Source organism: Ambystoma mexicanum, chromosome 5p (assembly GCF_040938575.1).
Source record: "Ambystoma mexicanum isolate Mex_15411 chromosome 5p, UKY_AmexF1_1, whole genome shotgun sequence".
Taxonomy (NCBI): Eukaryota; Metazoa; Chordata; class Amphibia; order Caudata; family Ambystomatidae; genus Ambystoma; species Ambystoma mexicanum.
Genome location: NC_090930.1, coordinates 1,095,849,879 through 1,095,866,462, shown reverse-complemented (window position 1 = coordinate 1,095,866,462; position 16,584 = coordinate 1,095,849,879). Strand labels below are relative to the sequence as shown.

Here is a 16,584-nt window from a genome sequence, read left to right as displayed (position 1 = left end):
GGACCAAGCCGCTGCTCCTGCCACAAATTTGGTCAAAATCCGTCCAGCGGTTTGGGCTGTAGGCGTGAGCAAAGTTTTTTCCCCCATTCAGTCTATGGGAAAATAAATGCTAGGACCCCCCCTATAACTTTGCCCCCCCCGGACCAAACCACACCAAACTTTGCAAAAAAAAAATCAGAGTGGGCCTTATACTTTTTTTTGCAAAGTTATAAGCTGCCCAAAAAGTGTGTGTGTTTGTGTGTTTGTGTGTGTGTGTGTGTGTGGGTGTGTATTCTTACTGCCACACTATAGTTAAGGTGTGTGGCTAGTTCCATGGCCACACACCTTAGCTAGTTCCCGAGAAGCCTCCACGTTGCAGGCAACGTGTGTTCGTGTTACTATTTCAACACGAACATCCGCCGGCAGGCGGAAGAGCCGGCAGCCATCCTAAGGCCTTTCGAACCCAGTTTGTGCATGGCTGCTAGCTTACCTAGACACGATGCTACTATTACCTCATAACCGCGTCATACCGCCATGCCCTCAGCTATATGGCCCTTATGCTAACGATGCAGCCACTGCCTCAACTGTATTAATTGTGCGGAACGTGCCTGTTGCTGCCCACGGCTCCCTGTGAAATCCCCGATCATTGTGCACTAGTCTGCTATTGCTAATGTACCTCAGCCACTCTATGTACCCTAAGGCACCTGCAACCACCTGGACCTACTAACATTATTATCTACATAGTTCACTTGCACCCTACCATCTGACTATTGCACTTAGCCCATTTGTACCTCACATTGGATTGTTGCATTTAGCCCATTTGCGCCCTACCATTTGACTATTGCATTTAGTCCATGTGTGCCTCACATTTGATTGTTGCATTTGGCCCATTTGTGCCCTGCCATCTGATTATTGCATTTAGCCCATTTGTGCCCCACATTTGATTGCTGCATTTAGCCCATTTGTGTTTCACATTTGATTGCTGCATTTAGCCCACATGTGCATCTGAGCACATGCCTACATGCCCTACAACCCATACCGATACACCATGAGCATCTGCACACTCTACTGCTCCTATCATGCCCTACCTCAGGTACTACCCTCCACCCGACTACCAAGACTTTCCAACACAACGCCACCCATACAGCCACCTTCCACTGCACCACCATGGAGCAAGTCGATCTCACCAAGCTTACCTTGTCTTCCGCCTACCAGAAACTCCAGACTGAGAGCCAGACTCAAGAGACCACATGAGCCTCTGACAAGATCCCTCACTGCCACCAACAAAAGAACCATCACGCAACAATCCAGTACTAATCGTACAACTAGGTCATCGCCAACCTCCTCTATCAAAACTAATTAAACTAAAACCACCACCCCAGCCCTTCCACTCAAAGGCGGATTAATAAATACCAGATCCCTAACAGCACATGCAACCGACATCTATGAACTCATACTGGCTAATGAACTGGACGTCCTCGCCATTACAGAGACGTGGTTGCACGAGGCAGCTGGACCCCTATTCTCTTTAGCAATCCCAGAAGGCTACACCATCTTGAGACAAGATAGAAACAACATGCGAGGTGGTGGCATTGCCATCATTGCCAAAATCAGCCTTAATCAGATAGCTTTGCCGGTAAAACTGCAGGCTGCCGCCAATCTTGCGCTTTTTTCGACAAATGGGCAATTACCGGGTCATTACGGCCATCCGGACCTGGTAATTGCCCATTCCCGGGCGCCGGAAAAAAATGCTCCACATTCCCATTTGATCCCCATAGGGTTCAATGGGAATGGGGAGATTGGATGCACCGGCACCATTGAGAATGGTGCCGGTGCATCTGACATGCTCTGCTCACGGGTGCCGGTACGCCCACCAGGTCAGACCTGGCGGGTGGGAAGGCACCCTCGAGCAGAACTCGTAGTTTGCCGGTCTGCTAACAGTACTGGCAAGTTTACCGGTACCTTGGTTACCGGACCAGCAAACTTATACTGAGGCCCAATTTCTTTTTGAAGTAATAGGGCTCCCCTCAACCCCATGACGTACGTGTGTGTGTGTGTGTGTGTGTGTGTGTGTGTATATGGTGAAAGAGTGCACACAAATGTATGGGTAACTGGGTGTGCGTGTATGGTGAAAGGGTGCGCCCTTAAATGATGAATGGGTGGCTGCCTGGGTGTGCCTGCATGGTGAAAGGATGGCTGGTGTGCATGCGTGTATATGGTGAATGGTGTTTGTGCTTGTATTCAGGAGCGCAACAAAACCTACATTTTGGGGGGCTGATCCTTCAAATGTTGGGGGAGGCGCTAACTTCACGGGTGGTGGGGTAGGCAAACTTATTTGTGTGGGGGCATCTAACTTCTTTATGCATTTTAATGAGACTATTCTAGTGCAGTTTCAATGTTACAAGCAGTTAACTCTCTCCTATAAGTGTGAAAGCACCCACTTATGAACTGTTGTGAGAATGAATGGTCCCCTGTTCCCTTTCTACACTTCCAATCACTTTCCTGCCATTAAAGTGCTAAACACATATCACAATTTCAATTGCCTAAAAAATGTGACATTTGAATGCAGGTACTAACAGTGAAATGCTTTACGTTAGTAACTGCTTGGCCCTTGTTAACAGCAAAACCCAGGTGCCGTTTAACATCGGAGTCCTGTTCTGTCCGGCAACTACTCTAAAGGCCAGGCAGGTCTAGTCAACATAGCCCATAATTTCTGGGGGCGAGTGCTGCAGCCCAGTCAACTGAATATTGTTAAGCCCCTACTTGTGTTTAATGCCTTAATTACTTATTGGTAATCGTCATTACTCCTAGATCCATTCTTCCTTGTTCCTGTAATTGTGTATGAGGCACTACTTGTGTATGAGGCAATATGCCTCATACACAAGCACTGGGATGAGGTAGAGGTACATGGAGGTAATGCCTGACTTAGCTACCTGTATCTTCATTACTCCTAATCCCACTCTTCCTCATCCCAGTACTTACCTATGAGGCCCGGAGCCTCAAACATAAGCTCTAGGACAAGGAAGAGGGACATAAAGGTAATTCTGGGCCAAGGAGCTGATTTTGAAGGTTGGGATAGGGCATGTGAGGGAGAGGGGATGTGTGGGAGGTGGGATTGTGCGATAAATCATAATGGTTTTCCATGTCCAGGCTACGCAGGCATGATATGTGGTATTAGTGGCTAGAGGGGCATTTTGATGCAGCCAGTCTAGTTATTCCTCAATTTGGTATGACCTTTTTTTTTAACTGCGCTTTTCTGATAAAGCAATCCTGCTAAGTGTAATTACCTGGCTAGATTGGCATTTGGGTGCTGTCAGTCTAGCCATTTCTTACTGCAGCATTGTATATTTTTTTGAGCATCTGTGATAATATGATAGAAGCCTATTATAACACGCCTGTACACAAGTGATTCTTGGCGCGACAAGCAATGGAGTGAAGATAGAGGGTGGACTAGAGAAATTATCTTACTAGGGCTTGTGTCATTCAAATTGTGCAAGAGCGAGAATGAGAAATGCAAGGGGAAAGGGAGGGGGGAGTGCAAAGAAGAAGGGAGGGGAAAACAGGGCTGAATTGCTCTGAGTAAGTGCAGCCAGGACAGTGCGGCTCTGGGTAGTGTAAGGAGGACAGGGGACTGCAGGGTTACATTTACAGTCCCTAACTGCGTGGTAGGCCATTAGCAGTGAAAGGGTGATTGATCAAGAAGGAGCCTGGACTCAGTGAGACTCTGAGGGTAGCCAAGCAGCCAGTCGGTACAGCAGACAGGTAGGTGAGGTAGGTCAGCAGCTGAGGGAGAGAGCGAAAGCAGAGGAGAAGAGGAACGTTTTGAGCTGCTTCTGGACATCAGGTTGTCCACTAAAGTGAGGGGGGCAGGGAGGCCATTCCAGAGGGAGGCATCTACAGAGGAGAGATCTACCCCCCACTCTCTGCCTGAAGAAGCATCTAGCCCTTAGAGAGTTGGAGGTAGCTGGGGGAAGGGATAGAGAAAAAAGGTATTTTGGAAGAGAGCGTTGGTTGTAGTGTGGGCCCGACCCCAGAAAGCTTTGTGGACAGTGCAAAGGGCCTTGAACTTTATTCTTGCAACCACCAGGAGCCAGTGGAGAGATTTCAGGACTGTATAAATAAGATTCCTGGGCTTGTGGCCAAGGACAAGTCTCGCTGTCCTGTTCTGTATTAGTTGCAGAGGGCAGAGAGTAGAGGAAGGCAGCTTGAGAAAGAAGTTGTTGCAGTAGTCCAGCCTAGAGAGAAACGGGGCTCTGGAGTCAGTGAGCTTCTGGGGGAAAAGTGAAAAAGGGAAGAGTCCCTTTGAGGAGGAGCAGCTGGTAGGTAGTGAGACCTCTTGGTGATGTCCGAGATGCGAGTAGAGAACGAGAGAGTAGAGTCGAAGATGAGACAAAAGGTTTTTTGCCTCGCAGGAAGGCGAAGGAAGAGGGCCCAAGGTGGGTGGCCAGAGTGAGAGAGAAAGCAGGGGCAGGGGTCCCAATGAGAAGGATCTCCATCTTAATGGCACTAACATCAATATCGTTGGAGGTCCACCAATCCTGAATCACGGATAGACAGTTAGGAATGAGCAAGTGATGAGAGGAGCCTGAAGGAAAGCCGAGTTCCATTCGCATAACTCTGAAAGTTAGAGAAGGTAGAAATCAGGTGGGCCAAAGAGGCGAAGTAGAGGTTGAAAAACTAGGGTGAGAGGATAGAGCCCTGGGGAATGCCACAGGAAGACAGAGAGGTGACGGAAAAGAAAGGGACCAAGTTGGACCTGGGAGGGGCAGTCCAAGAGGAAGGAGGTCAGCCACTCCAAGGCCTGATCCGTCATGCCCAGGTTCTCAAATAAACAAAAGGTGTGTGTCCCAACAGGAAAAGGATTTAAAGAATATCGGTCCAACCAATTAACTGTATTCTGTCTCTCTACATGAGCAAATCCCTCCAACCACACTCCTAAATAGGTGAGTGATGTATATTCTTAGTTTTAACAATCATACATTGTGTTTTCAAAACCAAAGGTACATTGATTCATACATAATATTGTATTAAGCATGTACAACTTAATAATCTAGAACAAAATTTGTATCACAATTTATTAGAACAATTCAACAAATACACAAACAAAAAAGGAGTTTTTTTGGGAAGACAATGCGGAGTGGCTGTATAGATTAAAACCCAGCCGACTAGTGGCTGTATAGACTAAAACCCAGCAGACTACTACCCGCTTGGTAGGGTATTGCAAAAGCAGGTGTATCCTACGTTTCAGCGTTGATAGATGTATATAACGCCTTCCTCAGGACCAGAGTCAGATACACAAAAAGGTGACCCCCGAGGAATAGAAATAAAAACTAAAAAACATAAGAATTGTGTAAAAAACAGTTAAAATCGGAACAACTAGCTACTGTGTAGAGCCTCAGGCGGATCACACCGCCTGTGCTAAAGCCAGTGCTCCCCAAGTGATGATGGTAATATGAACTCTAATCCATCTCAAAGTGAAGAAATATAATAGCGTGTCAATAGATATTGTACATACTATACACCATTGCACCTTAGGACAAAAGCAGTCCAAAGGATGAAAAGATGAAACAAAGGACAAAAGAAAAGGCTGCATGCAACTGTGCAGTCTGCCTGCAAGAACAAGGATTATGTGATTTATATTCCCAAAGTACACTTAGACAAATTAATAAAGTAGTGACTAGGAAAAGTAGGCAGTGATAAGACCTGGGTGGAAATGATTCCCAAGTGAAAAGGAGTGGCAGTTAACTTACGGCTTCTAATTCTGCCGGGCCCAGGAATAAGCCATGATGCGTCTAGATCGAAAATGTGTGGACCATCACTCTCAAATCAATGAGAGAAAGAACTTGAGCCGTAGTCTTTTGTTGTAGAAGAGAACACTGGGACCTTGTGTCCTATTATAAAACAAGTCAATGTGAAGATTTGGGGCTAAAACCTACATCCACCAATAAGTCCGAATATTAGCAACCTAGTACTCAGAGAAACAAAGCCAGATAAACACAATGTAAATCCCATCCTGTACCTGTAACAAGTGTAACGTTCCTAATGTGTACGATGGCGGGGGGCAGGCTGTAGAACTGAGCTGCTGGCAAGCATTGCAGTTCGGGACGCGGCAATGCGTATGCCCCAACCGTGGGCGTAATCCAAATTATTACAATTGCAACTGTAAGCTGGAAAAAGGGACAGGAAATCAATAAATATGTCCCTGTGGGCAATTGTATCCAGTATGTAGCAGAATCTAATGGAGAAGATTTACATCGTGTATACCAACTCCCCTGTACTGTGATAGCTCAGCACCAAGTCTCCTCCCAGGAAGTGTCGATTACCATGGCGACCTAGCGCGGCCTTGTTATCCACATTTAGGGAATGGCGACACAGCGCCGTAGTGAATAGAAAGTATACTGCACCCTATTGCATGCCAGGGCTAGTACACTTAGATACATGTTGTACAAAGCCAGGAATGCAGGCAAAGAGACAGCATGTCAACATTGCTTATATATAATATAAAACAACTATTTACTACTTGGGCTCACGTAGTCGATTGATCAGGATGGCTTGGTTGACTGCGTTGAAAGTCGAGGAAAGATCTAGGAGGATTAGGACAGAAGGAATGCTGGAAGCAATGTTAGAGAGCAGATCATCAGAGGTATTCAGGAGAGATGTTTCTGTGCCTCTGGCAGCTCTGGAGCCATACTTATGGTCATGGAGACAACCAAAAGATTAAATGCGGAGAGTAAGCTGGGAGATGGCAGCTTTTTTCCAAGAGTTTGCCCAGTAAAGGTGTGATGGAGATTGGGCGATAGTTTGCCGGACAGGTAGGATCGCCAGACGGCTTCTTGAGTGGGTGCACAAGGGAGTGCTTAAGGGGAGAGGGGAACGTCCCAGTGGTGAAAGAGTGATTACAGAAATTGGCCAAGGTGCAGCGAGGGTTTCAATATTGCCCTTGATGGTTCTGGAGAAGCAGGGGAGCACCTGTTTGAACGTAACCTTCATGGATCGGACTTGTCCAGAAACCTTGTCAGGTGTTGTCAGAGAGAAAGAGGAGAAAGGAGGAGGAGAGGTAGAGATGACCAAAGGGGGGGGTGAGTTGACGAGGGAGAGCAAGAGAAGATAGTGGACAGGATGTCCTGAGTTTTAGCTGAGAAGTGAGAGGCCAGAGCCATACAGAGGGCCTGGGAGGGTTCAGGAGAGGTGGAGACCAGGATTGACCAGTTCCATGCAGATTTTAAAAGAGTTTGGCCATGTTGTTAGAGGCAGCAGAGACCCAGGCTTCAATATGTGCTCTCTTCTTGATGAGTATTATTGCTTCGACTGGCATTTTTGTGCAACCAGTCTAGGTCTGTCTAAATGTGGCCTGGCATGCTTTACTGTAATGTAATGTTACAACGCTTCTATACTGGTCTACATTGTGCAAACAGTGGGACATGTGTTCAATGTGGCATGGCATTTTTAATAGCAAAGCATTAATGTTCCTGTGCACTGTTGGTGACTTGCATATGTTGGATTGGTGTTACCCTACAAAAATATTGCAAACACTCTGGCTTTTTAGCCAATTATTCTCAGAGTGTGCTATTCCATAAAACACATATTTAGATCTTTCTCCTAGTACAGTGTGCGGCATACCCCTTCAGCAGCACGTTCATGCGTATTGTGCAAGCGTGATAATCGGGGCCGGCCCAGAGTGTGGCATGAGCATGATTTGTTGCCGAGATGGGGGGGGCCCCTTCAGCATGGCTCGCAGGGGGGCTCCCACATTTTGTGTTACGCCACTGGGTGTATCTCATCATCCAGGCATGGATGGCCACTCACGGTCTATGCCTGAATGATGACAAAACAGAGTTAATCATTCTGGGCAATCATTCCACTCTCAAAAAACTAGGCCAGAACTATTCTGCATTTGAGATCAATGGGAATACTATTAAGGTAACCAGGGAAGTGAAGACTCATGGCTTCCATCTAGATGCTACCCTCTCCTTCAACAAGCAGGTAAACTCATTGGCTTCGGCCACAGTTTACACATGCAAGCTTATCAGAGCAGGTAAACACTTTCTCTGACAATTGCATGATTCTAGCTAGAGCTCTTGCTCTATCTAGACTTGATTACTGCAACGCCTTATATATCGGGGCCAACAAACGCATCATACACAGAATTCAAATTTTACAAAATAACGCCCTGAGAGCAGACCGTGGTATCCCTAGACGAGCACACATCTCTAAGATAAGGCGAAATAACAACTGGTTGTCTACCCAAGATAAAATACTACTGAAAGTAGCCTTCCTCACTCACAAAGCCCTCAACAACATGGTTCCTCCCTACCTAACTTATAGGTTTGTAGAAAGAAGATCCTCCAGACCCACCAGAATCTCCAATGCCAACACACTGATCATTCCCAGATTTAAACTCACCAAGACTGGAGGTGCCAGCTTCCCCGTCCGGGTGGCCCAAGTATGGAATTCACTGCCCTCCCACTATACATCAGGAGAAATCCTACCCGAAATTCCGATCCAATTACATCAACCATCTGAAACAACTGGTCAGCTAAACCAGCACCAGCTACCCCCCACTATCCTGCTGATATACCACCTGCAAACTGTTTAATATCCTGTATATAATTTACTATTTACTGTACTATTGATACAACCTGTATATATTGTTAATACTATGTGTAATTATGTAACCTATGCCTCACATATCCTGTACTGCTGCGCCCTATTACTTTCGGGTCGGGTGCGTATTATAAATGAATAAAACAAACATAGGAAACCCGAAAATTGATTTGCTAATAACGTTTGACTTGCAGGGTGGATTTGGCTCATTTTCTGCACACTAAACGTTTGTTGTATCTGGGAGGGGTCTGGCTTCATTCTATACAGTATTTTACGGGGAAGCGGGCGCCCTCTTCTCACAATAAAATAGCTTTTTCTCCTAGGAAGCATTGCACCAGAGTGTCTTTTCAGGAATTAAAATCTGCCATTTTAGTTTGTTTTTACTCGTTGCGAGGGATGGCCGCAGTTATATCGGGGTTAGCTGAAAACAATAAGCACTGGAAAAACTATTTGGAGTGAAAGAAAGATAAAAACGCATTAGGCTAGAGGTGGGAAGGGGGGAGAACACCAAGTGAAGTTGGAGGTGGTTTTGGGAATCCAGTTACAGAAAAAAGATTTACGGCTTATCGAGGGAATACCGTCATCTCGCGAGATAACTGCGATTACAATGTAAGACGTGCTCCGAAACGAAAATGTCATATGAAATAGACAGAAAGGGAAAGGGCCAGAGAGCTAACAAATAAGGCTGGGGGAGGCGGGAGACCTCTGGAATGGGAAAGCAGCACATGGGGAGCGCCGATGAGGACAGAAAAGACTTCCCTTTTCAAACGTAATTGCGGTTATTGCCGTGTGATAACCACAGAATATAGATATAGTGGGTACGGTGAAAGGCTGTGCTTACTGAACAGGGCCAAAGGCCCTGGCTAATGGGACAGAAGGAAACCTAGAAGTAAAATATGAACAGTGGTTCGGCCGAAGCCCATGGCTAGTGGGCCTCAAAAAGATATTGGTGGAATATGTACAGTGGTCACGGAGGAAGGTCATAGCAAATGGTCATGGACGAAGGACATGGCTAGTGAGTGGGAAAGAAAAGTAGTGTTTTAAAAATTACAATGGACAAGGCCGAAGGTCGAGCTCCCTGGCCAGGGCCATAAGTGCGAAACTTGCACTGCAAATACTCCTCCCCCGGTCCATAAAAGGCTGTTGCACAATGCACATGGATTTAAACTGCACCCTCTGGGCAACAGGAAGCCAATGCAACTGCTGTAAGGCAGGAGAAATAGGCATATGGTAAGGAATGTGAACCACCAGTCTGGCTGCCGCCTTTTGCAATGCTTGGAGGTGATGAACTAGAGTGTCTGGGCCAAATACATTGTTACACTAGTCTAGCACACTGAGCACCAGTGCAGCAACCACTGAAGCATATGATATGGCATTTATAATGCACCTATAGACAAGTGTTTCAAGGCACGACGAGGCAACGGGAGGGGGAACAGAGGGAAGACCAAGACAACGATCGTACTAGGCCAGATGACATTGAGATCATGCAAGTGCAGGGGAGGGGAAGGGAAAGTGCGGGGGAAGGAGGAGGGGGCAGTGCAATACATAGGATCAACAGTAAAGAATAAATAAAATAAAAACAATAGGTAAAAAGTATGGCAGCTTGTGGCAAGTGCAGGATAAGTGCAGACATCAGATATCAAGTGTCGAGAGCTGGGGGGACTGTAGGTATACAGAAACCCCCCCACCCCCCCCCCCCCCCCCAAGTGCAAGGGTTGCCCGGGAGGCAGTGCAGGTGTGCAGGTGGTAGGGAAGGGGACCTGGGCCCGAGATCAGAGGGTAGCCAGATGACCAGTGCAGTTTCAGTTAGTTGTTCAGCAGGGAGAGGAGGAGAGAAAGCAGAAGCAAAGAGGAAGGTATTGGGGTGCTTCCGGAACCGGAGATGGTTCTCACAAGTTTCAGGGAGGCTGTTCGAGAGGGAGGCCCCAGCCGAAGAAAGAGATCTACCACCAACTTGTTGCTTGGAGAAGCGACTGACCCTGAGGGAGTTGGAAGCAGATGAGTGAAGAGTGAAGAGCTCGAGAAGGAAGATATTTAGGAAGAGAGAGTTGGAGGTATTGAGGCCCCAGAAGGCCTTTTGGACAATGCAGAGGGTTTTGAACGTAATCCTTGCAGCCACTGACAGCCAGTGCAGAGATTTTAGCTCTGGAGAGATACAAATCCTGGGCTTGAGTTCAAGGACAAGTCTTACAATCCTGTTCTGGATGAGTTGCAGAGGGCGGAGAGTAGAAGCAGGCAGATTTATAAAGAGGCTGGGAAGGAAGAATACCTCTGAGGAGGTGCAGCTGGTAGTGTGACTTCTTAGAGACGTCGAAGAGGAAAGAGGTCAGCCAAGCCAGGGCCTGATCAGTGATACCCAGGTTTTCACAGAGACGGTTGAGCAGAATGGCATGGTTGACCATGTCAAAGGTAGAAGAGAGATCAAGTAAGATGAGGACACGGGGTATTGGAGTCAAGGTTGGAGAGCAGGTCTTCATGGATCTTCAGGAGAGCAGTTTCCGTGCTTCTGGCAGCTCTGAAGCCAGACTGTTGGTCAGCATGAAACTGCGCAGGGAGAAAGCTCAGTGCCCTACACAGAACTTTAAGCTTATAGTGCCTAGAATGGCATACAACAGCCACCAGCCTCCGAGGACCAAGAGGAGAAGAGCTTAACTCCCAGATCCTTCGCCACAAAAAACAGAGTTGGAAACAACCCAAGAGAAGAAGGCCAAAAAGGAGTAGTTCAAAGAGAAGAAGCAGAAGGGGGAGGGTCGTCACCAGGACCTCAGTCTTGTCCCTGTTCAATTTAAGCCAGATGTAGCCCATCCAACAACCCACGTTCTCGAAGCACCTCCACAGCTGAGATGCTGGATCAGGTTTGGATAGATCAAGCCACAGAATAATGTGGTTATCATCCGCGTAGGAGTAGCATCGGAGGCTGTGCGAGTGGATGATCTCAACAAAAGGCTGGATGTACACGTTGAACAGGATATGGGACCAGGCCGAACCCTGTGGGAGCCCACAAGACAGAGGAACAGCAACAGAACGAAAAGGAGGACAGTGTGTGCACGAACACCCAGGAAAGCTTGAAACCAAGATAAAACCTGTCCTGTTATCCTTGTCCCGGCAAGACTAGCAAGCATGATGGAGTGGTCGACAGTGTCGAAAGCAGCTGATCTAATAATATCAGAGCTCCCACTCCACCCTGATCAGAGAGACCTGCAAAGTCATCCACAACTGATACCAGCACACTCTGTGCCCCGTCAAGGGCGGAAACCGGCCTGGAAAGGATCAAAGAAACTAGAAGATTCAAGAAAAGAACGAAAAAGAGGAGAAATAAGAGTCCATAACTTCATAAAGAAAGGCAATAAAGAAATCGGGTGGAAATGAGCAGTATAGGAAGGATCCAGTGAAGGTGTTTTTAAAAGGGGGATCACCAGTGCGTGTTTTAAACGGGAAGGGATAAGCCTGGACTGGCAGGAATGATTGATAGCCTGGGCCACCCATGGGGCAATAATTGGCATAATGCCCTTGCACACAGCTAATGGGACAGAATCCAAGGCAGAGGCAGATTTAAGCATAAGGGTTGGCTTTATTATATCTGCCGAAGAAAAAGGGTTTGAAGACCACATACTCGGTGGGATTCCATTAGACATGACTGGGGCATATCCATCAGGCCCCAAACTCGACGACTCAATCATATTGCGAATGCCCACAATTTTGTAACAGCAAACGCTTGACCGGGAAATGCACAACTCCTTTGACGGAGCGACCTTAGCCTGTGCTGAGACAGGAGAGGATAAAAAGCGCACAAGTTTGGATAATTCTCTAGGCTGATTAAGAGCAGACTCCACTCTACCTTAATTAAACCTGCTCTTAGCGGCCATAATAGCGTTGTGAAACAAAGTAGTAGCCTGATGCAGAAGCACATGATCATCCTGAAGATAGGAGCCTCTCCACTTTCATTCAGCATGCCGCCGCTCAAGCTACAGGACTCAGAGCTTTAGAGGATCGTCAAACCATGGCTCAGACTGGAGTGCTCGCTGTCTGCCCAGTCTAACAGGGGCAAAGAAATCGGCCTTCTCAGTGAATACTTGAGACTGAGACACAAATTCCACTGCTAAAAGGGCCAAACAGCCTGACAGAATGGACTGGGCCACACTGGCTGTGTCAGCAGACCGTCAACAACGCTTCCACACTTTGGGTTTGGAACATACTTCAGGAATGGCCCCGGCCATTACAGAAAACGTTATCACAAAATGTTCTGACCAAACCAGTTGCAAGGCCGAAAAGACCAAAACCAAAGTGGGAAAAGATAAGTGTGTTACCCAACCGATGGGTAGTGCCATACACAAGGTGTTGTAGCTCAAAGTCCCTAATTCCAGACATAAATCGCACAGTAGGCTGATCTATTCCAGAATTAATTTTCAAGTTAAAATCCCAAACTATCACCTATTTATTAAATGTAATTCGAAGCTCAGCCACACAATGTAAGAAGGCATCAAAAAAGGCGGAATCATTATAAGGGGGTGAGAAACCTAAAAACATAACAGCAACAAGACGGTGTGATTGATAAACGGACTAGTAGTTTCCATTTTATTCCCATGTTCATACGGAATTGCGCATGCAGGCAGAGTAGACTTATAGACGCAAGCTATCCCACCAACAGAAGTGGGGGATGCGTGGTCCATATGAATAATGCTGTAAAATGGTGGGCTGGAACGGGTGTAATGGCAGCCGAGTTATAGGCCTGAGCAAACCATGGGGCCTATGAGGGCACCGGGATGTTCACCCCGTTCCAAGGTCTGGCACAGGGGGTCTAACACCATTAGCACCCTGAGTTACCAAAGCAGTAACCTGGGGTGCTAAAAAAGGAAATTCATTCAACAGGATGCATCCCGTTCAATTAATGAAAATACTTTGCTAAAATGGCCGCTATGGTTGTGGAAGATGGGGCTCCATACAGAGATGGTGAGGGGGGAGATGGTGACCTGCGGCGGGGGAGGCAAGCCGCGTGTTCTGTGGAACGCGCGCTGAGATCAGAGATTTCAGCCTGCGATCCGCGGAACCCGATTGGCTGCGCCCCCAGGTGCTAATGTTTTTTTCAAATTGCAGTTCCCATTTGTCACAGCAGTGGAATGTGGAAACCATAGTAAACTCAGAGGGTTGGGCTCCTACACAGTGGGCAAGGCACACAAAGGGAGTGGAGAAATTTGGGGGGGGGTTGGGTGGCACAATGCTAGGTGTTATTGCTTTGAGGGTGGTGAAGGGAAATGGCAGGATGCCAAGTTTTCTTTTGTTTTCTGGTGGGGAAGTTTCAGGGAAAACCTGAGTGATATATTGGAAGATGGCAGAGGGACGTGTATTATTTTAACATTTCTTTTTTGAGCATTGGGTTCAAGGTAAATTTGAGGAACAGTGGCAGGGGGCCAGGTTTTTTTTTAGTTGGTAGGTGTGCGAGTTTGGGGTGCCCCCTTCATGCTTTGTATGCTTCCTTCATGCAGCCCCTCTCCGCCCTGCAATGATGGTCTTTGGGGGACACCACATGGGACAGGGCAGATGTAGTGGACCCATACTCAGCATAACATTTTCGATGGCTATCAACAACTTCATGCATTTCACCTAGAGGTTCTGAGTGAACATCCTAGACACCTTGGCCATTTCTCTCTTCTCTCAGATGTCGCAAACTACGCCTCAATACAATATAGTCCAGTTTTTGGTAGTTAATGATCTACAATGCTCTACATTTGTATTGTGGCTGTACATGACTGTTCGCGACTGTACATGATTAATAATAAAGTTGACCTCTAACGGTCGCATGGCCCATCAATATGGACATTTCATGGTTTAGTGGCCACCCATTTCACATGTTCGCATGTATTCACGCCAATGAACATTGACAGTGCTGGTTACTGAGAAATCAATAGGCTGCAGCCACCATCGGTGGGGAGAGAACAGACCAGCACGAGAAAATCGATCAGACAAGTGGCTTAAAAGTGTTCATCTGCTAGAACCTTCTCCCCCCAGCCCCCCTGCCTGCCTGTCCCATCTACTGTTTAATAGTTAATGTCGACGTTAAAACAATTGTCGGGAGTAATGCATTGTAACCAAGTGTTGTGACTTATGTGTATGTGTTTGTGCTTGATTTGAAGGTCACTCGGTAAGACTGCTGGGTCAAAAGAAGGATAATGGAAAACGATTGGGGGGCGTGCGATTGGATTTGCCCAAGATTAGGAGGAACCCACTGATAGAAATCATTTCCATCAATACAGGGTAAGCTTCTTTCAAATTTGCTCATAAAATATTCAGTTCCGCCTAAGAATTCAATTTCATTTTTTTCCAGGCATGGTGCGCTGCTTCGGCCCAGTGTAATTCTGAAGCAAGGGAGGGGGCGAGGGGAAAAACCCCTTAGGGATTCTGTGGAGTGTCCTTTAAGGAAATACAATAATTTCCCTGTTCCCTGATTTCATTGCAGTTCAATTTCCTTTGTTGGTGGAGGTGCATGCAGCCAGCAGGATAAATGTGCTTTTTTTTAATAAAGCGGCTTGTTCTGGTGATGGTGTTAAAGGAAAAGTATACAGATTTGATTTAGCAAATATTCCCTAGAGTTAAATCGCATACTCTTCTAGTTATTACATTTTTGGGGGCTACCACCGTGTTCATAGCATATGCTTTGTCGGCAGACGAGCTTTATGCAATGGCTACTGTACTCCGAGGAGTGTGGCAATGATATGCAATGCAAATGGCAACAGCAGTTACCAAAGCGACCCACAGCTGCATCTAAAAACTCTCAATTGTATTACCTTTCAGTGCTTCGGAGGGTGTCGTGTATGAGAAGGCCTGGATGTTTGTGCTTTCCTCGAAATCTGGTCTTTTTATATCAATATACTTGTATTCATTTTCGACAATGAGAGCAAGCAGGCCCAATGCTATGTAGTGTTACACAAAGAATATGAAAACTCTTGGTATCTGGTTTTCTCAGAGCTGACCCAGTCTGCATTCATGAAGGGAGCATCAATCATGCTGAGAAGGAAAAAATCAAGTGAGCCTCCTCCTAACATGTCTCACGCTTTGCATACCTGCGTCGAATCCAGTCTTTGTTTCGGGATCCCAGGCCATCAGAATCGCCATATTCCAGTCAATTAGTGTTCTCAATCAGGCAGTGGTAAGTATGGGAGCCATACTCCTCGGGAATAGTGCAATACCCTCAGTTGTAGTGCACTGATTTTGTTCACATACTGTGCTACCTCAAAGATTTGATGCATGACCGTTTGGGGTTTAACTTCAACTATAATATATCTATTGCTTCTCTTAGTTCAACCACATTGAGGTGAATCGGATTATAGCATTCTCTCCTATGTGCACATATGGTGTTTTGTAACCTTGTTGTCTATGAAGACCTTCCTCTGTTGGGCCACTTGTTTTTGTGTTTGTGCTGCGCTTCTCTGCTATCAGTTGCTACTTTCCGCTCCTAGTTCCCGTTGTTTGTCTTGAGTTCAGAACACACTTTATTGGGTGTATGCATTCTACTTTAGTCTGGTTATGTGTCTTCTGGGCATTCGTCAGTTCATCCATAACTGGTGACCGAGCCATGCCCTGCCAGTCATTATGGTCAGGCCCATTAAAATGTGAGTGAGTCCCTCAGCTGGTGTGAGCAATTGAGCTGGGCTGTCCTTGGGAAATGAACACTGAGGGGTATCTGGCTTCCTGTATGCCTGCATTTGTGAGCATTTTGTTCTGCATCTTTGCAAGGCTTATTGTTAAGGTTTGCTGACTGACTGCGCATCTCTGGAAGCTTAGCAGGGTGCTGGGTTCTTGGCGTCAGGGCATGTGCTGGAGTTTGGACTCGGATAGCATGTTGATTGAGACCTCTCGCCACTACTTGCGTAAGGGGAAAGCTGGTGGCAAAGATGTATTAAGTAGACAACGTGTGTGCACGCATGCTTGAGGGTAGTTGTTCCTGTGTGTGTGCGCGCGTTTGTGTGTCTCATGCATAGGAGCAGATGTCTGTATGTGAGTACA

At 46.7% G+C, this 16,584-nt stretch overlaps 1 protein-coding gene across 1 annotated transcript in view; it reads left to right on the top strand.

The window, feature by feature from the left end:
• Positions 1-16,584, top strand: part of CDKAL1 (CDK5 regulatory subunit associated protein 1 like 1) — a 3,349,023-nt gene that overhangs the window by 1,182,467 nt on the left and 2,149,972 nt on the right. The window contains exon 7 of the mRNA XM_069613575.1: positions 14,715-14,835. Coding sequence (XP_069469676.1) covers positions 14,715-14,835 — 121 coding nt within the window. The remainder of the gene's footprint in view (positions 1-14,714; positions 14,836-16,584) is intronic.